This window comes from Lucilia cuprina, chromosome 2 (genome assembly GCF_022045245.1).
Source record: "Lucilia cuprina isolate Lc7/37 chromosome 2, ASM2204524v1, whole genome shotgun sequence".
Taxonomy (NCBI): Eukaryota; Metazoa; Arthropoda; class Insecta; order Diptera; family Calliphoridae; genus Lucilia; species Lucilia cuprina.
This window is the reverse complement of record NC_060950.1, coordinates 52,360,594-52,386,653: the sequence shown is the minus strand read 5'-3', so window position 1 is coordinate 52,386,653 and position 26,060 is coordinate 52,360,594. Positions and strand designations below refer to the sequence as shown.

The 26,060-nt window shown below is 30.7% G+C and overlaps 2 protein-coding genes across 2 annotated transcripts in view; one reads left to right on the top strand and one right to left on the bottom strand.

Moving 5' to 3' along the window:
* The window catches only part of LOC111676651 (solute carrier organic anion transporter family member 4A1), a 30,731-nt gene extending 5,747 nt beyond the window's left edge, over positions 1-24,984 (bottom strand). The window contains exons 1-4 of the mRNA XM_023437617.2: positions 24,692-24,984; positions 8,551-8,861; positions 8,267-8,462; positions 3,435-3,537 (exon numbers count right to left, since the gene is read on the bottom strand). Of these exons, the coding sequence (XP_023293385.2) occupies positions 3,435-3,537; positions 8,267-8,462; positions 8,551-8,861; positions 24,692-24,878 (797 nt within the window). The 5' untranslated portion in view covers positions 24,879-24,984. The remainder of the gene's footprint in view (positions 1-3,434; positions 3,538-8,266; positions 8,463-8,550; positions 8,862-24,691) is intronic.
* Positions 14,935-16,648, top strand: LOC124421454. The gene is made up of 2 exons (XM_046956692.1): positions 14,935-14,964; positions 15,039-16,648. Exon 2 carries the CDS (start codon positions 15,042-15,044, stop codon positions 16,347-16,349), a length of 1,308 nt encoding a protein of 435 aa, XP_046812648.1. The 5' UTR covers positions 14,935-14,964; positions 15,039-15,041; the 3' UTR covers positions 16,350-16,648.
* Positions 24,985-26,060: the final 1,076 nt, after the last annotated feature.

Below are 26,060 nucleotides of genomic sequence, written 5' to 3'. Positions count from 1 at the left end.
CATCTCCGCATTACTTAGAGTCAACAAGGTAGTTAAGACATTAGTGTTATATATGTTATTTTAATTTTCCCTGTCTAACTGCTAGGAAACGCCTTACAAATACAAACAAATCCTTGTAAAATGGTATATGAACGTACATACATACATTTACAAAAAATTTCATCATTTCTAACTCACAAATCAAAAGATATAATTTAAAATACGATTTCATATGATTCGCATTACTTGGTTACCAAAAACAAATAAAGAAATAAATAAATATTCGTAAATTAAGTACATAAGGGATGATCATCACGCTCGCCAGGATAATGGTTTCAATATTGTTTCATTCATTCATTTGTTTTTTTTGCCGCTTCAGTGTATTGTTTTACTTTTTAAACTCTGTCAACACGTAATGTGTAACGTATTTAGTCGTCAGTGTTAAGCACGAGTAAAAGTTTGTTTTATTAGTCCCCAGACACTTTAGTCTTCTTTTATGCAGTTGGAACAATTTGTGCGAAAGTGATTTACTACTGACTTAACGCGGTTTACATAAAAATATAAGTATTTATGGTTGCTTATTGTTCATTTGTCGCTTTTTTCAGGTTGTTTAGTAACACCATTCCAAGTTCCTACAGTTGGAGGTGTACCATGTGCTTTTTTGGAAAAGAAAAATATAAATAATTATCTTTTACTTATAGTCAGCCTAAGCTAAAGGGAGGATATGCCAAGTTCCTTTAAGAAAATACACGTAATCAAAAACCTAAAAGTTTATTAAATAGCTAAATGTAAAAGAATGTTGTCATTGGCAAAAAACGAAATTTTACCAAATTAATTATATAAAACTTTAATTCTTTCCATTTACTTATTCCTTCCGCAAATCTTAAGGATACATATCACGTTCTCGTAGTGTTTTATTTAGATATTTATTTTTGTTTCATGACATTAACTTCATGTATGATAGTCATGTAGAATGTGAACATGTCTTTTACATGGATGTTGAATTTTTCTACGTACGTAGTAAGTGTTACATGTAAATATTTGTAAAGGTACATAAATAGTATTTTCAAATACGATGATTTGATTTATGATAGCTTTTCTTTGGCAATCATAATCACAGTGTTTCATTATGTTTCTTTGTCAGATGGGATTTAAGGACATGGAAGATATTTTAACACTGATATAAATATATTTAAACCAGCAAAGTATTGTTGTCATACCCGAACATATGACACCCATATGCACAGTATCGATTTCATTGTTTTAATTTCTATTTATTTGTTATATGTTGATATTGATCAGAAAAGCACTCAAATATTCGTTTATACACATACAAATTTATGACTTTATGTTAATATAACACCGATATTCAGAGACATACTAATATTTAGGGACATTTATGAGCCTTAAAAGCATATCGGATAGGTATTTTGTATTATTAGTCCAATTTCGTCTACAATGACGGACGAAGGATGAACGTGCGGACATGGTTAAATGCCTTAGGTATGACATATATTTTTATAATTATGATAATTATGAATGTTTAAAATCGTTTAAAATCGAATAAGATAAACGAAGTTCAGGATTGGATAATTTCCGAAGAGATTTCATTTTTAGACCATTAGTATATTAGATTCAACATACTAGAGTCAACACCAAAGCCTCGATCATATTTAAAAGATATAGACGATAAAGATATAGATGATAAAGCAAAAAAGTTCACAAGTTTGTTAAATCTTTCAAGCACAGCTGTCTTCTGCAGCAGCCGAGATCTGGCCAGGAGAAAGCCCGAGTTAGAGTTGAGATCCGGAGCTTTGGGAAAACTCTTCGCAAAAAAAAATACACCATTGTACTGGAATAAGTATATTAGTCAAATATAATATATATGAATATAAGAAAATCGTACGAATAGACTACTGGAGACTACGTAAAAGAGATATTGAAGATAAAAAATCCTCACCTGTTATATCAAGTATTCTAGATGAACCGATAATAGGGAAAGAAGGCATGGTTAAGGGGATAGCTAAGATTTTTACACTCCAAAAAGCTGCCACACCCGATGGTATTTTCCCAGCAATTTTTCAGATGAAGGCGGGATGGGGTTTCATACATTTCTTATCTGGGTAACCATGATGAATAGAATACTAAGAACTTAAACTAGCAAGAACTTAGACCTGTTGTCTGAAAACGACCATGAGCTAGAATCAACCGAGAGACCTTAATGTTAATGTTATCACAAGAAAGACAAATGTCTCTAAGTGCATATATTGAATACTTTTTCCTGGAAAGAAACAAGTTCTGTAATCTTTGACCGCAAATTAAAATTGAGGCAGCACTGAATTAGACCTACTACGACAACTAAGGCTCTGGAAACGATGCAAGATATTTCACCTATTAAAACATATAAGATATGAGAGAGCACTTGCAGCCGAACGGTTCATAACTTTAGGCAAACTGACCAAAAGCGGCTATAGGATACGTCATCAATACTGAACACATGGGAAATCTTTAACCAACATAGGCTAAAGACAAAATATTCAGACGCAGAAAATTTTGGGAACTAGGAAACACTGATCCCAGATAAAAGTTATGGTCTGGCGAATCATAAGAGCAAATACCCGTAGGAATTGGATGATACATGGATGGCACTCAATAGAAAGACAAAGCGGCAATACTAGCATCCAATCCGACCAATAGCGGAATGAGCAAATTACATTAGAATAAATGTGGGGCCAACTGTGACTTCTGTCTGTAAATATGTAAATTTACAGACAGAAGTGGCGATAAGACCGTAATAGATTTTAAGAAAACTGTAATCAAAGGTTTACATCGTATGAAATCCAGCTCACTCGGGAGTAGTCGGCAACGAAAAAGCTACTAGTACGAGCTTTAAAGAGAAAGGAGTTTGAGGTAGTTAACATGACGAACACAAAATCATTCCACGCAAAGAAGGCTTAATTAATAATATGAGTACGAGAATCCCATAAGGTCTCTTGAAATAATGCAATGATGGGCAGAATCAGAAAGGTCCTAAGAGGTTTTCCTGATGAGAGAAAGACGAAAAATCTCCTCAAAATAAGCAAGTCTGTTGGTATGTATTCTGAGGGGACACACAGGATTACGAGCACAAATTTACCGGTAGTATTGATAATTATAAAATATTTCATTCAAATCTCATTCATACTGACATTTGAATTATTAAAAAAAATCTATGGTTAGACCTGGTTCACATTAGGAAAATTTTTTGGGAAACTTTTGATTTTTGTGTGTGAGAGAAATAATAATAAATATCAATAATCTCTTTCTCTCATACACAAAATCAAAAGTTTCTCAACAAAAGTTTCACATTGTGAACCAGGTCTTAATTGTTAGAATGCCATAGAAAATACCTTTAAATAAAAGTCAAAATTTTAACAAATTCTTTAATTTTACATTTATTTAACATCTATACTTACTCTGCAACATCGACTTGCAAAAAATCGGTATAAATCAGCAACAATTGTCCACCAAGAACATAACCAATAGCTGGACCAATCATTGTCATTGTGTAATATGTACCTGAAAAACAATTTAAATGAAATAAGAACACAATAATTAGTTAGTTTCATATTTCAATGAAATTTTCTTCTAGAGTAAATAGAATCGCCCCATATATTTCTTAAAAAATTCCAATTAAATTGAATAGCTAATAAAAACAACAATTATTAACAAGATATAAGGAAATATAATACAAACAAAATGGAACAAGGATATATGTAAGTATTTATGTAATCGTATGTAAAATGAGTACGTGTTCCTAAAGATACTCAAACATTACAAATTCAATATGTATCAATTGACAAATACTTTTATTGTACATCTTCTGCCCTTATAATTATTTCCACTCCTTCTCATCCTCCTCCTTCATTTTTCTTTTATAGAAAAGGGGATTTCTTTTTGGTAAAAACAAATTATTTTTTTTCTTTTGCAGTTATTGTTGTTGCTGTTTTTGTGTAAATTTTCGTCTGGAATTGCTTTTGAGGTCTAAGATTATCTTAACTAGAAACCAATAAATTTTATAATATTTTTATTGTGTTTACTCGTATTTATTCGCACAACGTTTTAAATACACAGACGAAATAGACAAAACAACAGATCAAATACTATTTACTGATAGAACAACTTAATAAAAAACTTAACCAAAGGAAAACAAATTTAAAGGATATCAATACTCTATCATGCAACTACCATGGAAATTCTATTCATTTATTTAGTTGTGTAGATGAAAGTATTGTATGATGACGATATTGTCGTTTGGTTGATATCTGATGTGATGATGCATAGGAAATTCATATGGAAGTAGATACAAGTAATATGTGTTCTTTAAACGCATATTTTTTGTATTTAAATAATAAAGTTTACAGTCTATTCCATAATTAATAACTCTATATTAGGAAATAGTAATTTTATGTCTAGATTAAACTAAATATTAAGCGAAATCAAATTTTGGAAGAAACTTAATACATACATATGTTAATATACTTTTTGATTATTTTGCATGGTTTCTTTTCGGAACCGAGTGACAAACATATAACAATTTTGGAGTAGAAATATAAACTTGGAAGGCAGAAGAGAAAATGCAAAATAAATGGAAAAAGGTTGCGGATTTGTAGCCATTTTATTATTATGTTTTTGTATTTTTAAATTTACATTCTCTTCTTCTTTTTTAACATTCACAGGAAGATATTAAACACATGATTTCTGTTAGTAGAAAATACGAATGTCATGGCAACTCTAAATGTTATAGAGAGAAGATTCGTAAACATTGGCTTTATAAATAATCTGGACTTCTTTTAACAAAATGTGTAATATCAAACTACTATAGGGAGTTAAGCTAACATACTGCTAAAGCTCTGAAAACATTGCTACCAGTTTCCTCATTAAAACATATATAAGACATACATACTGCTTGGGTAAAAGTGGGACCAGAACGTCAACTAATGCACTGGGAGAGTTGCTAAACATTCCACCCATTTAATCATACATATATAAGATATGAGGCGGCGCTTATAGCCGAATGCTTCTTAACTTTAGGCGAATTGAACAAAAGCGGTTAGACCTGGTCTGCACTGGGAAACTTTTGTTGAGAAATTTATTCTTAATTTTCTTTTGAAGTTTCCTTAATGTCTACACATAGAAACTTTTGTTTTAGAAACTCCGTATTAATTACATTGATTTGTTGTTGTACGAATAAGAAGAATAAAAAAACAAAATAAGTTTCCGAGTACGGGAAACTCCGTACCGCAAGAAAGATGAATGATATTCATTCACTTTCTCTCTCAAGCAAAATCAAAAGTTTCCTAGTCTGGACCAGCAGTTATAGGACGCGATATCAATGTATAATGGACACATTGAAAGGCTATACTCAAACATCGGTTGTGGCCGACCGCATACCAAGCATGCGGTATGTTGGAAACTTTGATACACAGATCGCAAATAGTCTAATGGTACATTTAAGCTAACACCCGTAACAATAAAATGTTCCTAAACGGGCCTGGGGTTCTACATTGAAGTTTCATAAACAGATATGAACCGTGTAAGTAACTACAACACTAGCATTTAGACAAAAGTCCATTAACCATTATAATGTGATAATAGATAATCTGAGACCATGTTAGACTGTACCTCCCAGAGGTAAGTTTATCTTTCAGTTAAAAATATGAATAAAAGAGCCTAATAGGGAAGGGTATTCCAGATAGTTAACGACGCAATGTGGACTGAATTAAACTGTGAGTGTGAGTTAAACATCCAATTAAGTTATACTAAATTGGATGTAGTGTATGTGAAGAGGACAATGAAATTATGGAGTACTTTTTTTATCATTGACAGGCTTTCGTCAAAATTAGATCCAAATATCATGGGAGCTATATTGTTATATAACATTCCTCACGAAAACTGTTTGAACAATTCTTAGGACGGGAATATGAGCTTCTGCAGGTTTCCTAAAATATTTTTTATCCTTAATCTTTAGAAAACTTTTCCTCTACATAAGCAGTTAATATTTCAATGTAAAAATATTTAAAACCTGTTCCATTTTCTTTTACAAATTACTGTATCCAAAACATTTACACTCGTATTGTGCAACATACACCAAAAATGCTGATTGTATTTGAATTCCTAAGAAATTTCCTGAATAAGCATTTTACAGTAAAACACCCGGTTTAATAAGCTTCAAATGATTTAGTTGCGTAGTGACGAACAAAAACTTCTTCCACTCACACAACTCGGCATCATACGCTAATCGGTCTTTTATTTTTGCTGAATACAATTTCTTTAAACTGGGTCATACAAAAAAATTACACCAAAACGCTTTGATAAGCGTGACATTTATTGGAAAGAGAGAGAGAGGCGGTTGTTTGCATTTGAGACGGTCGCCAAAAAAAGCATTCTTCATCAAAAACAAAAAGCACCAAGATAAATATCACTCCCACTTTTTAAATTGGGTATATAATATGTTCAACTGTTTGTGTTAGAGTCTGGAAAAAGGAATTATTTGCCAAACGGTAAATAAATATTATATCCTTTGTAGTTATGTGTTTACAAGCACAAGAATACATTCATACATACATGTAATCATACTTATGTTTGCTAAAGTGAATGAATGAATGAAGTTTGCAATTGTAATTTACTATGCAGACTTTCTACACACTTTCGTTAAGAAACAAAAAGACAATAAATTCTCATCTTTAGATGATCAAAAATATTCGTTCGTCGAAGAAAAACATATTTACTTTTATTTCACTTTTATGATAAATATGTATAAAAAAAACCCTGATACAATAAAAACTTACAAATAGATATTTATGCATCACTTGATAGTTCTATTATTTACCGCACAAGTATCGAAGTATGAAACTTTAAAAGAATTGGTTAATTATTAAGTAGAATGAAAAATTGTAAGAATTATTGTTAAAGTAAAAATCTTAATCTTTTCAGCTCAAAACGCTTTCAAATAGTCAACATGCCTTCTTTTAGCGACGATCTATAGAGACAGCTCTACATCAAGTTGCCAGAGTTATAGTAAGATCCCTCGAATTTAAACATAGAAGGTACCTTCTTAGACATAGAAGATGCTTTCAATAACGTTAATACTTCTGCAATTCAACAAGCTCTTGCTAATCTAGATGTTGAAGAGTATATAAACAACTGGTTAGTAACTATGCTGAAATTCAGAATAGTTAATATACCCTTATCGAACAATACCAAATATCTTGGAATTATTCTAGACTCCAAATTATCATGGAAACGAATCCTGTCGTAATGAAATAGGAACTTAGTCCCTACAAATTTAAATGAATAGACAGAGCTATAGTATGTCCTATTGTTATATATGGATCTCTTATATGATGGACTTTAACTAAGAAGAAATATGATGTAGATCAGCTATACTAAGTTCAGGGATCAACATGCATTCGGATAACAGCTGCTCTAATAACTAGTCCTTTGAACACTATATTGCATATAGATCTTCATATCATGGTCATATCTGCTTGCAGCGAAGCTTAACACATCTGGAAATTGGAAATCAATGAACATATAGACATGCTAAGATTTTAAGCCATTTACCTTCAACCTTGAACCAACTATCCGATTATATTACCCCACACACGCACTTCTCTCACTAAATTCTTATACCAACACCGTTAGGTTTTACCAAGAGTAGTATCCTCAGATTTTATTTTCAAAAGGCTGAAAATGGATGGAATATTCTAGACAATAAGAAACGCACAAGTCACTTTATAAACCGCAGTAGACTGTCGTAGTTGCAAAGACATGGAAAAGCAAGAAACAGTCTTTCATATCCTCTGCGAATGCCTTGCTCTATTCGTGAAAAGAAACCGTTTTCTTGGCAGCTATTTCATATATAACCTTGATGAGATACCTGCTTAACTTATACTCTACGGCCCTTCAACTTAATAGGGTGTAAAACTTTTGGTTGCTTCCATAACGATGCCAGTTGTAATGACTATCTCTGTCAGAACTTCCTTTTCTACCAACCAAATATCGATCCATTGGAAAATAAGTGTCAAAGAGGTTTCGTTGTCTCCCATATTTACTCTATTTGCCAATTCACAAATGATTTTTCAATAGACTACTTTGCTTTTTCAAACAATTATACGATAACTTTTAAATCAAAAATACTCAACAATGAATTCACACATTCGTAGTTCTGAATTAAATAAGCTTTAAAAATACATTTGCAAATCGTACTAAGGAAAAACCATACATACATGCGTATGAAACTTACCCAAATAAACAGACGACATTTTCTTCGAAACATTCTCGTCAATATAAGTAACACCAAGCGTAAATAGCGGTGAAGCTCCTGCACCATGCAACAGTTGAGCAGCAAAAAATATCCATACAGTCCATGTTAGATTTTCGGTATTATCAATATCATCGCCAACACCATCACCCGTTGTCATGTCATTTAATTCGCAGGACTTTATTTTAAATAAAAAAGAAAATGGTTTATAAAAACAAATTATTTTCCAAGTGTTTTTTTTTTTACATAAATCTAAATAATATTACCTGTATTGTGCTATTATTTCCACTTAATGTTGAACATGTGTTTGTGGTAGACTTGGTGGCACGGTATGGTCCCACTAAAAAGTGTGGCAAAGCAAATGTTAATGACCCCAAGCCCAATAAAATTATGCCCCAAGCTATAATGCGTGGTTTTGAAGCACCAAGACGACCTCCAAAATATGTTACAGGAACTAGACATAGAAATGAGGCAATATCGTATCCACTTGCCACAAGACCTGTTTGGCGAGAACGTAATCCGAAGCGTCTTTCGATGGTTGTTATTACAACGTTTATAAATCCATTAACTATTAGTCCTTAAAAGAGAAAAGGAATAGTTTGTTTTTAATTTATTTAAATGGAAATATCACTTAAATGATAGAAGCAAAGAATATCAAAGTTCAATGTTATATAAGGGCACCATGGGTTGGAAATGGGTTCTTAGGTCTAGTATAAAATACAATCTTTAATAAAGAACTGAGCAGCGCAGATTTCGAATCTGACATCAGAATTTTTCCCTTAAGTTTTTTGAGATGCCGTGCCCCAAGTCTATTAGCTTCACTTGTTTTTTGAAATTTAAACTGCAAATTGTCGTTACAACTTTTATTAAATACTTTTTTACTAATTATAATTTTTTAATAGATTCTTCTATTTAACAATAAAATAACTTCAACACAAAACGCGTCTTATCGCTTTTGCACTTTTCAAAAATACAAAAAAAAAATCAACTTGGAATAACAGTGTTCATATAACATAACATAATTAATAGCATTTAAATGGTAATTTCTTTTAAAGATAATTCAATAAGTTTCCTTAAAATGACACGTTTTCTATGATTTAAGTAATTCTTCACCTGTAAAGCCTTAAAATAACATTGATATTGAGTCAGGGATGTTATTCAAGGATACTCTAAGGTTACTTAACTAACAGATTATTTTGATTTATTAAAAGAACATTCAAAAGGAAACTGTTTGTTTCTACTTTGGATTTGGTTATGTTTGGTTTATAGGAGGATGTATCATAGAAAATACTTTCGAGTTTTGCTGTCCTCATCACGTCCGCGCGTCCAATTTTGTAAAATTGTACTGTAATCCTGTGTATTCACTTAAAATACGTTAATACCCAGCAAAAAAAATAATTTCCAAAAAATCGAAAAAGAAGTAGAATTTACCCAATGGAAGTATTGAAAAAGATCTGAAGAATTGATGACTTAAACACAGGCTTGTAATAGGAAGGATATCATTTTTATTTAATTCCAAATTCACTACTTTTGAAGACATTTTCAAGATGTAATTTTTATGTAAAAAATAGTATTATTTTCGCTTCTTCGGAAGTCATTAAACATCACTTCCACGGAAATTCACTAATTGCTACTTTTGAAGTAGTGATAAATGTTATTCGTTTGGAAGTACTTCGCTTTATATTCTCATGCTAATCTCGTTAAGGTTGTGGTTCTACCCATTATTTCATTATTCCAAGTGTCGTTGTTGAATTCTGTAGCTCATGATTTATAATCAGTCCGTTTTGCGTCAAACGCTTCTGTATTCGTCAAGTTAATTATATCCAGCTCCTTTTCCTTTGAAGCAATTATAATGCATTTTAATTGTTGATTATTCCAGATTGGTCTGCTACACATAAGATTCAGAACTTTCTTCGGGGGGAGTATTTGGTTAAAGCCTTCTTATGGTCTCAGATTTAACCAGATCCTGATGCATTCATGCTTCTGCATGAATGCATCTTCAATATACAACCCAAGGCTCCTTTTGTCATCTAGTTTAGTTCCATCCCTGTGGCAAAGACATTCTATTTACGGGTATTTGCTGTTTTGTTCCGCTTATTTAAGATCAATGTTTTAAAGTCCCCAAAATATTTGATCAATGAGTCCAGTATACACTGAGGACGGTTCTTAGAACAACCTTTAGTCATTTCGCCTTAAGTTAAAAAACGTTAGGGCGTAAGCACCTATCATTGATGTGCGTTGTTATTTACTCCAATGAACCCAATATACGTTGATGATGGATCTTAAAACAATATTTGGTAATTTCGCCTTAAGGTTAAAGCTTTCCTCGTACTTTATTTATGTTTTAATAGCAAGAATATCTAGAAATATTTCCTCTATAGCACCCAGCTTTGATGTGCCTTATGGATCGTATCCTCTATTTTAATTTACGGTCAAGAATTACACCTAAGTTCTTAACTTTATCGGTAACCAGTCTATTTGTGTCCAGTAAACCGGCTTCAATATACATAGCATTTGAAGTCAATGCATACATCCACTGTTAAAATATAGTTTGCTGTTGAAGTATTGACCTCTCGATCTTCCATCGATATTCACATTTCATGATTATACTGCTTATATTTCAGGTATTCTGCTTTAAATCATACCGTTCACTATTTATTTCTAGCAAGGTTTTGGTAGGAAGATCGTGAAGTTAAGTTTTGCTTGTGCGTGAAATTTTCCGTCAAACTGTAGAGAAAATAACATCCGGTAATGCAGTCTTGCTTGATGTAAAACTCTTGATTGCCAATTAAAATTATTCTGATATTGATTCCTTTATTAATTAATTATATCCAGTTTGGCGTTGAGACCAATGATTTTTGTTCTAAATTGTCGCCTTCGGAACTGGTTCTGAGGAAGCTTTATGGAGTCGACACTCGTTCTTTTGAACGCTTCTGAAACTAGTTCTTTAATCAACGATTTTTGTTTGAATTTGTCAACCTCGGAACTAGTTCTAGGGAAGCTGTAGAGAACCTATATACAAATATTTCTTTTTTAGCGTTTTTTTTTTTTCGTAAGCAAACTTTCTCTTCTCTCGGTACCATTCAATAAGGGCGCTCTTTGATATCTTGCAGTTAGGTGGAATGCAAAAAATACATTTGAACGCGTTTTTGATAAAAATAAGTTTATAAATTTTTAATTTTTTGACATTTTTTTTCAATTGATTCCAAGAAGTTGTTTTGGAACTAGTATGCGTTCGAACTAGTGCAGTAGCAATGTATAACTATTTTCAAAGAACTAGTTCCTTGAAAACTATTTAGAAGTATTTAAGAACCACAACAATACTCTAAAGAAGAGTTTCCAGAAGTAATGGCGACACTACTAGTTCCAAGGCTGTTTTTTTTTTAAGAATCTGAAGCGGTTCTGTTTTCACTCGTTCTAAAACTAGTAGTTTTAAGAGCAAGTTCTAACATTTTTCCTGGGATATAGAAATGAAATAAAAAAATTTTTTTAAAAATTATATGTTTGTAGACTATTTACAAAACTTTCTTTAGGATCTTCACGGGCTTCTTATAAACAATTCTATCAGATCAAAATATATAACTGCTTTGATTTAATTAAAAAATCAGCGTTTATTCCGACATTATTTTGGTTGTCAAATTATAATTTATGTATTTATATACATATGTATGTGTGTATGTGCATAACTAAATACTATTAAACATTTAACAATGTATTTGAAATAATCCTCTTTTATTTATGAAATTCATACCCTCAGACATACTTATTTGAATACTTCATAAAAATGAACATTTCGTATAATCATTCATGAGTACAATACTCATGTATACATACTTACACAAAATACCTAGATAAATATGAATATTTTTGTGGTTGATATTCTTCAATAAGTATTCAAATTTACTAGTTCTAATGAAAGAAAAACCACAGATAAATTTGAAAACAATTCAGAATTGAAAACAAAAAAATTAAAAACACCCAAAAAAATAAAAACTCATATCATCAACAAGCAATAAATGAAGGAGTTTATTTTTTGAATTTTGAATGCAGCCGTTACAGATTACGTGCACATGACTCACGTAGAGTTTGAAAACACTTTAATAAAAAAAGAGGCAACGGTCAGTGTAACCAATTATTAAACAGGCTGACAAAGCAACAGACCACCAGCTAGCTAGTCACTGAGTTTATAAGTCATGGCGATTTTGTTGTTGTTGTTTTTGAGTTTTGGCTGATATTGTGGTAGGCAGGATATATATTTAACAACAAATATCTGTTGCATGTTGCAGCAGCAACACTTGACAATTTAAATAAAACACACAATAATGTTTTATTACAACAACTTATGAATTCGTGAGTTTGTCGTGTGTATTTGTGGATATAAAATGATGACACAGCTTTTCAATATATTCACTAGTAATCAAATATTATGAAAATATTACCTTATTTTCATTCTTCCTACCATGCACCCCATTATATCGGTGGCGATAAATCTTTTTGTAAACGCTTTCATTACAGCTGCGCTAGCTCGCTGATGCTTCATGGCACGTGACCAAAAATATTAATCAGCCAACGTGAAATTTGCATGAATTATGGGAATAATACGAGAGATCTATGTAGTAACTACCGAAATACATACGAATAAACAACAACAAAGAGAAAAAACATGGAAATAAACTTTAGAGTATGCTACTTACTTCAATGTGTGGCACAATAGAGTAGTTCAAGATGTAATGGAAACAAGAATTACAAACTTCTTAAGATGTGGGGAAATCAAAAGTTCTATTGCAACCTATGCGGAATATTAAAAGAATCATCAAAAAAGTGTCCTTTAGAAGAATAGTTTTTTTGGTCTGCAATTGTTCGCTAACCCAATGAGTCCCATTCAGAGATTGTTGTTAGGTTTTGTTGGCCTCATTGCCCCAAACTTTAAAAGGCTAGACCATGACATAATTAGAGAGGTGACTGCATCACTACAACAATACAAAAACAATATGTATTTGGTTTTTGTACTAGAATCAGACTAATGTCAAAAATAACTAACCACCCGTAGTACCAGATTTGCTACTGAACTGGTTCGACACCATGCCAAATCATTCCAAGGAAAGGTCGAGTTTAAATTTTTATAGTCCCAGCAGACTAGAGGTATTAATATCATAATACCAAGATGATAAAGGTCATCAAGGTAACATGCCGCCGAGGGGAACAACTCATTAATTGCGATTGGTGAGAAAGCTTGATATAAATAAATACATGTAATTAACAAGCTTAGCTTTATCATGGACATTAAAATACATATATTTTAATACTTCAAGGAAATGAATGCGCAAATATTTAGAAATTAGAAAAATTATATTTTGGACCAGTTTATTGGCACATTCCCTAACAAAAAACACACATACACATTCAAAAACTATAATACAGGCGAACAGTTGGTCAATTTATGTGCGTTTGTTTGGTGCAACTCAATCTGAGATTAAATAAATAACAAAAACAATTAAGGAAATCACATAATTGTCAAGTACCGACTTAGTGACACCGTATATTTTAAAATTGAAATTATATAAATCATGTACTTCAAGGGAATGAATGCGCAAATATCGCTGCCAAAGAGACTCTAAACCTACCTGATATAACTGAAATACCATGCTTTTCCAAAGTTTTATCGAATTCCTGTAACGCAATCCGTGGCCAAAGATTTAACAGACCCAAATACCACATTCATTTGACCAGAAGCCAGTGTATTTTACTGGCACGTATGAGAGTTGGAAAGGCTGTATATAACACAAGGTTATTATGAGAAAACTGATCCACCAAAATGCTCCTCTTGTGTTGTAGACCTTTCTATTCCCCACTTGCTAGTGGATTGCCCTATTTCGAGAATTAATAAATCCTTGGAGGAGATTCTTGATTGTTCCTCGAGAAAAAGCATACCCGATAACCGGAAGCTTGAAGAAACACAAGATCCATGAGATTTAAAGCTAAATTATTTTTTTGTTGTAAAATTTTTAATTTCTTTGATTTGGTTTTGCTATTTTTTTATTTTTTTCTCTTTGTTCAATTGTACATTTTTTATTTTATTTAAATTTTATTCTCTTGGTTTATTTTTTGTTTTTTGAGCGCAGTTACCCAGCGCCTTGTAAATCCTAATATATATTATAAATCACTTTGTAAATCTGTTCTTTTTTTTGTTCGTCATTCACGCCTAAGCGGCTGATCCGATTTTGTTTGGAACAAAGATAGATCTATGCTTGGAGAGTGTTATAGGCTATATTTTTTCAGAACTTGGACTAGGAGGGGCCAAATGGGTGAAAAACGGGCAAAATCAGACAAAATTAGTACTTTTGTGCTTTAAGGATGATTTTTTCTATTCTTAATACAAAATATTATAAACTTTGATATTGAGAGTAGGGTTTCGTTCCCGGGAAGCGTCGGGAAAAAAATCCCGGGAAATACAGTGATTTTTAACTTCCCGATTCCCGATTTTAGTCGGGAATCCCGGGAATTAATAACTACAAAAAAATGCAACCATGTTTATGGTTACTCACTTTATACAACTATTTTATATAGAAAATTAAAGAAAAATAAAACAAGAAATTGCTAACGAACATTTTAATTTTTCAATTCATATAAACAAATTTAAAAACAAAATAATAATTGTAGAATTTAAATAATATAAACTGGTATGTACAATTTTGTCAAGTTATACTAGTATTCAGTCAAGTATTAACACTAACATATAATAAATACTTTCTAGGCAATGGATAAATCTTTTGTGTGGAATTATTTTGCAAAAGGAACGAATTCCGATGCACAGTGCAACTTATGTCCGAAGATACTGTCATATAAAGGTTCATCCACAAGTGGATTAGTGAAGCATCTTGTAAAGATTCACCATTTAGATCAAAAGTCCGACAACAAAAACATCGATGCTGAAGATTCGCCTCCCATCAAAAGACAAAGATATATTGATGAGTATGTTAAAAGTGATGACCTGAATGCAACCTTGTCGAAATTAGCTGCGTTTGATGGAATTTCAATAAGAACTATAACACGAAGTTCATTCATCCGAGAATCATTAGCAAGAAAAGGATTTACAGTTCCCAAATGTGAAACTACAATAATTAAATTCATTTTGAATTATTTCGAACAAATAAATAAGGATATGATCGCAAAAATTAACAATATTGTAAAAAACAATGGACGATTTAGTTTAGTTTTGGATGAATGGACCAGCTTGAAAAATAGACGTTATCTAAATATTAATATATATGGACCAAATAATAAGCTATTCAATCTCGGCATGATTAACATTGAAGGAAAATGCGGTGCATTGGAATTAAGAAAAATGGTCGAAACAAAACTTGATGAATACAATTTAAGCCTAAAAGAACATATTGTTTCTACAATTTCAGATGGACCAAACGTAATGAAAAAGTTCATTAGTGAAAGTCCAGCATGTGGAATATTTTGTCTCAACCACTGTATCCATTTAGCTATTTTGGACGTTCTTTACCAAAAAAACACTAAAGCTGAATGTTCTAGTTCCAGTAATGAAAGCGACACTGACAATTTCGACGAAACTGAAGAAAATAACTCATATAATATAATAGAAACATACTCCAGTGTTTTAAACAATTTGAGAAAAATTATAAAATGTATTAAACGAAGTCCATTAAAAAACGGAACGTTGCAAACTTATGTTAAAACGGAATTTGGTAAAGAATTACAACTCTGTCTAGATATAAAAACACGGTGGAACTCACTGTTAGCAATGATGGAATCATTTCTAAAAATTAAAAATTGTATTAAAAAGACGTTGATAGATTATAATTTAGCTCATATGTGGGATGATAACTTTGACAATTTAGAATCATTGTACAATGTTTTATACCCAATTGAAATATCCGTAGATGATTTAAGTCGTCGTGATGCGAATATGTTAAAAGCAGATGCGATAAAAGAGCAGCTTTTTAAAAAATTAATTGCAGAAGATAATCTTATATCAAAAAAAATATTGATGCTCTTACGAAACGAATTTCGGAACGTAGTAACGTGGAAATCATAACGCTATTAAAATATTTAAAAAATTCCGAGTTATTTAAAAGCACCCAAAACGAAAATATAATTTGTATAAACTCAACGAAAGCAACTACATTAGCATTTGGAGAAAATTTGTATAATAGATTATTCCAAAATAATTTAGTACCAAATACAGATTCGGACTCTGAAATTGAATTTGATAATAAAATGGAACCATTTCAAGATAAGCTTAACCGAGCTATAGAAAATGTAATGTCTGAAGGTAAAAGGTCAAAGTCATCATATAGTCAACTCTTAAAAAAAGAATTTTTAATGTTTGAAGTAACTGGCACTAGAACTGAAAATTTAGATAATTTATTTAATGCTTTATTGACAGTAAGACCTACTTCCATAGAGAGCGAACGTGTTTTTTCTGTTTCTGGAAATATTGTTAACAAAATTAGAAACCGTTTGTCTGATAAATCTATTAACGCATTAGTGATTTTAAAATATTATTTTATTGAAAATAATAAAAACTAATTTCTATGCAAAATTAAATAGTATTTATCTCACTCAAGACTACAAACAATTTTTTTATTAATTAAATTTATCATTTAAATGTTATTTTAAAATTAATATCTATGAATTACCTGATTTTATTTTATTTACTTTATTTTAATTATAATATTTCTGAGTTACCTGATTTATAACATACTGTATATTTTATTTTTGTTAAAAAATTCAATAAAATTTTGAAAAAAAACCGTTGAAATGGATTTTTTATTTCTCGGGAATTCTCGGGTCCCCGGGAATAGGATTTTTTTTTATTCCCGATTCCCGGGAATCGAAAAAGGTCGGGAATTTGGAATCTCTAATTGAGAGCCTCTCACATATGTCCATAGTTGGGCATGGCCGATCATATGATGCCCTATAAAACCTTGTTTAATAATAAAGCATTTAAATAAATTTTTACCTTAATTCGGAAATAAGTATTTTAACAATTTATTGACAAAAAGGGAATTTTCTAAAAGAGGGTTATATGAAGGCCTATCCTTATAAACTCTGATGGATGAATACTTAATTATAATGTTATGAAATCCACTTAAAACCCCGGGCAACGCCGGTTACAAAAATCTTGTATATTTTGTAAGATATAAGATAAATAAATAAATCATGTACATAAACTGAATTTATAAAAAGTTTACTTGAAAATCTTAATGACCAAGGTAACCTTACTCGATATCGTTATATGTATTATAAAACAATTCCATTATCGCAAAGAATGAAACAAACCACAAATTTTTAGTTGACAATTCGTCAACTGTAATTTTATTTTGCCAACAGACAACTTAACTGAGATCGGTTGCTAACGATAACCGATCCATAATTATGGTGTGTGTGGACATCTGTGAATGTACTTTATAAACTTAATTAACTAAAATCTTTGTTATTTCAACTCTGCATTGGAATCCCACACAGATATATTCTTAGTTTCTTTGACAACCCGAAGGTCCATAACAACTCAAAACACCGAATTGTTATAGTAGGAACGGTATTCCATTTAATCATTCTAAATCCATTCACACAATTTTATAAATGTATGTATGTACGTGTCTTACTACTAACACTGTTATGAGAAAAATACAAAATATTTATAAACAAATAATTTTGTATTGCCTGTACAAAATTTTAATGTTTTCAACAAATTCTGGCATATTGAAATAATCTCCATTTAAACATTCATTCAAATAGCCACTAACCAGCAAGCCAGCCAACCAAACAACCATTATATTTATTCCATTCTATTCATCCTGAAAAACACAACGAACAGTCATAAAGTATCCTGTCATACCATTTAATACATCCGTGTATGTTGTTGTTGTTGCTATATTAGCAGTATAATTTGCAGTATTTTGTACTTGGAATTTAATATATCCCTAAACCTAAACATTAATTTTTTTCAACTTTTTTTTTAATTTGTTTCTATTCATTTAATTCATGTTTTCCATATGAGGTCAACATTAATAAAAATATGCTTTCAATGGATAAGCGGCAGCACCATCAACTTACAACCACTCAGGTTAAATTTAAGGATGCTATTTTGAATAAAAAAAATTTTAAAATATACATCTATATTTTTTAATGTTTTATTTGCAACGAATATGTGTCATGTTTGATTTGAAATATGTAACGATTTTTTTAAAGATACTCTACCTATTACTACTTCACTTTCTTTATTGCAAAGAAAGAAGTTTTGTAATTAAAACCAAGATGGATAAATAGGCTAAATAAATAATTGTGGATTATACAGAAAAAATGTAAAGAATTATGAACGTTGTACTCGTTTATTAGGTTAGGTTATATAAGTAGCTCGCGTTTTAGCGACAACACTCGAAAACCACGTGGTTTCGGGACAAAGCACCCAATGATAGAATATCACATGTTTACACCAGTTTACTTCCTATAAATGTTTCCCTTAAAGAAAACTTGAAAACATTTATAGGAAGTAAATTCTTTAAGAACTGTAAACTTAGGTAGTGCATATACGATCTGACATGTGTTCAATTATACACTGTCCAGTAAAGCTGCCTTTACACGAGCACACAAGTATTATGATCTATCAAAATTGTGTGTAAAAGAGTACGGATAAGATCGTCTAAATGCAATATGTGATGCGACACTGAGAGAAAATACGGATGAAAAATTTTACAGTCGTATGGCTCTCCTCATTTCTTTAAACGATCCAAAGTCACATAGATCAGGGATTTATTTTTATGTAAGCACATACAAAAAAGTGAAACAGCTGTTTCCATCTTACTTTGCAATCGTGTAAACACTACAAAAAGAAATCATACGACTTTTTTTGTTATACGGATGGAATTTCATTTTTCTTTTTCAATACACTTTACATATGTAAAGTGTGATTATGTGAAGGTCCCTTACGCGTTTACGAATTGTTATCCAGTGTCAAAGTCATTTTACGTTAAAGCAGGGCCAAATCATTTTCAATCATCTGCAAATAATGATGGTGGACAACAAGGCGAGAACCTAAAGAAATGTAAAACTGCCTGCGTAGAGTATAATGGAGATTTTCTTCTCGAATGTACATATAATTTGGTCTAATGGCCGTTATGTAAAATTTAAATTTAAGTCCCCAACTTGTTCACAGTGTCAAGTTAAAAAACTTGTGAAAATAGAACTTCCAAAGAAGTAAAATGAAGTAGAATTTACTCCATGGAATTAGTGAAAAAGACCTGAAGAAGTTATGATTTAAACTCAGGCTTGTCATAGGAGTAATGTCCTTTTTATTTGATTCCAAATTCATTACATCTGAAGTTATTCTCAGGTTATTTTTATGTTCTTTTTTTGGAAATTATTAGGAAGTGAAGTTGTAGTATTAAATAATACAACTAATTTGACTTAAATAATATTAAAATACCTACAAAAATAAATTACACACATTTATTAACTAACTCGCTTCTTTGGAAGTCATCAAACATCATTTCCACAGAAGGTAAACAAATTCACTTAGTGCTACTTTTGAAGTGGTGATAAATATTATTCTTTTGGAAGTACTTCATTTTATTTTTCCTGGGAACATGCTTGTCTTTAAAATAAGTTTAATCTGAATCCAGCAGATTTTAATTACTTTTTCATGAGGTAATCATTGATTATATTTGGTTTTGTATTGTAAAAAGCTTTTACAATCCATATAATAGAACACTTTAAGTCAACAGTAAGAGTTTTTCTTCAGTATAAGGATCTTAATCTCCTTAGGTTATACTTCGGAATACCAATCCCTGATACATTCAGAGCAATAGAATACTTCACATCTTTCTTCGTCAGTAATGCTAAAAATCATGTCCTGCTTATTTATAAGCAGAAAACTACTTTATCTCTACCTTCCCCTAGATTAAACGGAACCACAAAGACTGAGAGAAACATATCACCCTTATAATTTGAGTATAAGATTATAAAAAGGTAATTTAACCCTTTTAAAGACTCTAAAACTTTATTTTCAGTCCATGATAATTGTCCCAGTTTACGGAATCCGTTTTTTTCTTTACATATTCCTTTAGATCTACCATTCCCTATAGAAGACGTACAAAGCTTAGTCGGAGAAAGAAAACTCACTATCAATATCCCTAACGTGTTGCTTCATCAAGAGTAGAGAATTTTGTCCCATTAGTTCTTTCAGCATTTTATAGGATGTCGTCTTATCTAGAATAAGTTGTATGTTAAATAATATTCGGAGTCTAGAATTTGGAATAATAGAACTTATAAAACTCAAAAATGAAAATCCATCATCTACCTAACAGATGAGTAGTAATTTGTCACTTTTTATTATTATCAATTTAATAACATAAGTCCCAGGTTAGTTTGAACAATTCAATTAAAACACTCTATTAAAAGTTATTCTATTATTACAATTGACCTTTCAACTATTTAAACACTTTTAAGTCAATTTTCATTTCAGCCCCTCAAATTTGTGGTCAAACAACATTTTCATCGAATAAATAGGGGTATTTTAAGTGTCGAAAAAAAAATACAATTTTATTTAATGCATACACTCTTCTAATTTAAATTCAAAAAAAGTGAAGGAACGTTAAAACACACCTACACATTCAATTAAATTGAATTCATTAATTCGACTTAAAGAGCAGCAGATTTACAACAATAAAAAGAAAACATCATTTGATCAGAAGAAAATGTTGATTCTATAGCGTTTGTTTATGAGTAGAGAGGGCTTGGTAGTTAAAGAATTAATTAAAAACTCTTCTTTTTGGATTTGATAAATATGTATATAAAACTAGCTTGCTACTTCGTTAGCGATAATTTTGAATTTTGAAAATAGGTTAGAGGATCCGAAGAAATACACCTAGACCACATCCGGGCCTGTTGAGCGCTCCTTATCATGAAAAAAAGGAACTGAATGAATTATTTTTCAGTGTTCGGAAACTCAGTTTACTGAACGTAATTCCTAAGAATTTTCCAATCAGTGTTAGTCAGGAATGTTATTTCAATCAGTGTTAGTCAGGAATGTTATTTCCGGAATACAATCACTTCCAAGATACTTGGATCTAACTTCGACGAATGCTTGACAGTGGCAATCAAAAGTGTTGAGAAACTTTTGGTTGTGTGTGTGAGAGAAAGAGATGGTTGATATTTCTTTCTCTTTCTCTCACACACAAAAATCAAAAGTTTCCCAGTGTGAACCAGGTCTAACTTGGTGAATGAAAACACACTATTTCAACATTTTTTGATAGAAGCCTATAACGCATTGCCGCGTACAATGCGAGTTTTGTACTTCCACCCTTAGTGCTGTGGGCGCCATATTTATTCTAATCCAACTTACGCATACCGTTATTGCTCGTACTTCTGCCTGGAAGCTTTTGAAAATAACTAATTTAAATCATATATAAAAGTTCAGTAATAAAAATAATTCTTACATAGTTTTTTATCAATTTTTTAAAGTGTAATCTGGGACCCAACAGAGTATATATGTATATTTCGGGTCTTTGTAAAATTCTGAGCTGTTTTAGCTACGTCTGTCTGCCTGCCTGAAACTAACCAAAGAAATCAACCAAAGGCAGAAAGTATTTCGTTCTTCAAAAGATACTTTTTGAAATTTCCTTAATATTAAATCTAGAAATATGAAATTATGCATGTAAAGTCATTAGTAAATGAGAATGAATGATGAGTGAATCTTTTGGTACTTTTTGGGTTTTATATAATATTAAACCTAGAAATGTAAAGTTAACCATGGAACTCTTTGGTACTTCTTTATTCTTCAAAATATATTTGATTTAATTTTCTTTAATATTAAACTATTAACGCAAAATTTATTAAATCTGGAAACATAAAATCAGAAAATCTGATTTAATTAAAATTTGTAAAAATGAACTCTCGTTGGTACTTTTTCGTTCTTTAATTAGAACATTTTAATATTAAGCCTAGAAACGCATACTTAAACACGCTGAATATTGATTGAATAGCTAATACTTTTTTAGACTTTCTAAATTATTAAACTTAGAAACATAAACCAAAACATAGATATACGATCCTGGGGAAATAAATACCTATTTGGATTTTTTTTTGTCCTTTTACTGGTACTTTTTGAAATTTCAATAATAATTGAAACTATAAACGCTCAGTACGCTGAAAATATGTAAAAGTAATCATAAATGTATTTTATGTATTAGAGTATTCACAAGATTAATCGTCGATCGGTTAATTTTTGACGATTAATTGTTCGAATAAATGAAATTGTCAAATTTCAAATAACGAATAAACCAAATAAATGAAAAGATAACAACCGGTTTTGAACAACATTTTTGAGTCCTTAAGTATTTCCCCGACTAAGCTTCAGCAACAGTTATACACTAGTTCATTGGAAGACGTGTATTCTGGAACTCGTTAAAAATCTTAAAAACCTTAGTTTCTTTATATAGAAAAGAATTTCACATAAAAAGAAATAATATCTAATATTTGAAAAAATTTAATAAAAAAATAATTAAATTGAAATAAGTGGAAAATTATAATTTTTTATAATAGGAAGAAAATAATCGGCATCGTTTTAGAGGTATCCTACAAAAAAGTGTTCAACGGAACATCCTGTTATACATAAAAGTACATATGTATGATGTGCTCATAATTCAAATGAGAAACAAATTTTAGACATCGGTTTTAACATTTATTACGCGAATTTCTTAAAAGTACAAAAAGGACTTCTAATAACCTTTGATTAGAATAGAATACATTGTATGGTTATAAAATTTTTCTATGGGAACAGTTTTCCCATTTAGATCTATAAAGTTCCGATTATTAAAAGAGTACAATACATTTATGGTATATTAGAGGATATACTTGGGATTTTATTTATATCTCCATTTCTTCAAAAGATATAAAGGTTAACAATTTACACGTTCGAGTTTTCAAAAATCCCTTTAATAGGAACCTATAAATAACATTTCAAGATTCTAGCTGAGTGATTATGAATAAGTCTCCAGTACAAAAAAAAGTGAGGAAAAAGAAGTAGAATTTTCACCACAAATAACATACTTAAAGTACTTCCAATTTTTTGTGAAAAAATATGAATTTTACATTAGCGTGTCATTGGAGGGATGTTGTTCATTTTTGACAACTATGAACTACATCTAATCTTATTCAAAGATGCAATAAAAATCCGATATTTGGACGTCAAAAATAAACCGAATTCGTTCAATGTTAATTTCATTGGTTTTTCACCAAAGTTTGATGTACTTCGAATATGTTATTTGTAGCGACTTTTCTACATCTCTTTCCTCATTTTAACTGGTTTTTCATTTGTATGGAAATATTTGGTTTATAAAAGCGAAATATATAATCGCATTTTTAGATGTGATTAAGATGTCGTTTGTAAAGTATGACATCAATTATTTTTTGCTGGATCAGCTTTTATATAAATACATATATATCCCAGTAAAAAAGAACTTCCAAAGCAGCGAAAAAGAAGTAAAAATTACTCCATGGAAGTACTGAAAGACCTGAAGAAGTTATAATTGTAACACAGGCTTGTCATAGGAGGGATTTCCTTTTTATTTGATTCCAAATTAATTACATTTAATGTTATTCTCAGGAAGTATTTTTTTAAGTAATTCGGAAGTAAAATTGTAGTGTTATAGAATAAAACTAATTTGACTCAAATAATTTTAACATAAATAAATTACACACATTTATCAATTAACTCCAAAATAAAATTGTTTTAATTCAAAAAGTTTCAGTACAAAAAAATGTACATTATATTAAAAAAATGGATTCTTTTCGCATCTTTGGACTTAAAAAAACATCACTTCCACAGAAGGTAAAAAAAATCACTAAGTATATATTAAATCAACTAAGTATGCCGTATTTAGTTTACAATTTAAGCGATTTTGACCTTAGGCCGTACTCATAGACAAATTTTTATTTTATAAATAGTTTATAAATAAAATTTCGTATGGAAATTTTGTTTATAAAAATTAAAAAAAATAATATGTTATTTATGAATAAGAGAGTTTATCTTCTGTCTTCAAAGGCAACCGGACTAATGAATTAGGAAGTATTTATATAATATATTTTTAGTAAGACCTTATTAGCCTACTTCTATATAATCCATATGTAAGAGTATGTAAGAGTTATTGAAAAGTATGTTATTAGGTATGTAATTCCAGTTGAAAGTCATTACCTAGTTGTTGCTGGGTGTGTCAGAGTTAAGATAATTTCAACAAACTCATCATCACCTTATTTATTTATGAGCAAAGTCTCTCAGTCGAACTTTAGGCATTATTTTTAAGTTATTCCTTAACACTATTTTCAGAATACTAATTTCCGTAAATGTGTTAATGTGTACGTTAAATCAGTTATTACCTTGCATTGCTCCGCCCCAACACAGCCAAAATAATGCCCATTTTGCTGTGCAAAATCGTTGTAAAAATTTCGGTTTGAAACGAGCCCAACCAAAACTTTGATTATCTATAAATGCATCCGTTGACGAGGAACTGCGATCTACTGTTGATGGAGTTTCAACTGGATTTGAACCATTATTATTATCCATTGTTATCAAAACTCTTCAATTTTCTCACAATTTAAAATTTTATTTGTTTAATACACATAAAACACAAAACTTTATAAATTCTTTATAATATTCCTTGTTTTTTTATTTCTTTATTTTTTTACTCCTTTAATTTGTTTTATTAAAAATAATTCCAAACGTTACTAGAAAAGCATAATTATTTCCGTTATATTTAAAAAACCTATTAAACAAACATTCTAGCGGTATTTTAAATGTAACAAACAACTTTACTAAACGGCGCGATAAATATAACTAAATGATGTTTTCAAAAATTAATTCCATTAAAGTTCCGTCTCGGATGCACAAGAAAATAACATCGGCGCACACGACACCCAAACAGTGTGAGGATTTGAATGTATTCTAACTCACAACCAAACAATTTAATCCACAAACTGTAACAGAAACTGCTGTTACTTACTGTTGTCTGCAGGAAAAGATCTTTACATTTAATATTGTACATGGTTGTCGTTATTATTTTCGGGAAACAAACGTGGTACACAAGAGTGTATCTTAATTAAAACCAAAATATTGCAGACCTCCAATACAATGTCATAAGAGGGTTGTGGGTTCTGTTAAATTGTTGGCTCTGTTAATGTGTACAGATGTGCAGAAGTCGACACCCCCACACAACTGTTTAAATAACTGAACACTGTGTGTGGGTGGTTGGTTGGTTGGCGGTCTAGTCTTTTGGCGGGCGTTTATATTTCTATTAGTTACTTTAACATGAAATTTCTTTTTGTTTTAAGGGATGAGGATAGAGAATTAGTGTGTGTTCGATGACAGTGTTAAAGAATCAAAACAAAATGCTAACAACACATTTCATAACATCATCATAATACTCGAAAGTAAGTATGTATGTATGTAAGTACGAGTATAAGTTGGAATTTGCCGGTATTTGTTTTTATTCCTTTTTCTGCTGACAGAGCGAATGTGAATGAGTTTATCTTACGCATGCATTCATGACATCAACATCGTCATCATCACACTTTATTGTCTTTATGACGACAAGGTTTAAATTCATCCATTCATTGATGTCCACAGCAATTACACGGGGAAAAACGTATGTAATTTAATTATTGCGTTTATTTAAAAAGAAATTCCATTGTAACATGTTTCATTAATAAATAAATATATGATATAAGGTTTGAAGTGATTTTCAAAAGG

Coding starts and splice junctions, on each gene's coding strand:
- LOC124421454 (XM_046956692.1), top strand. CDS start 15,042: ATGGATAAATCTTTTGTGTGGAATTATTTTGCAAAAGGAACGAATTCC.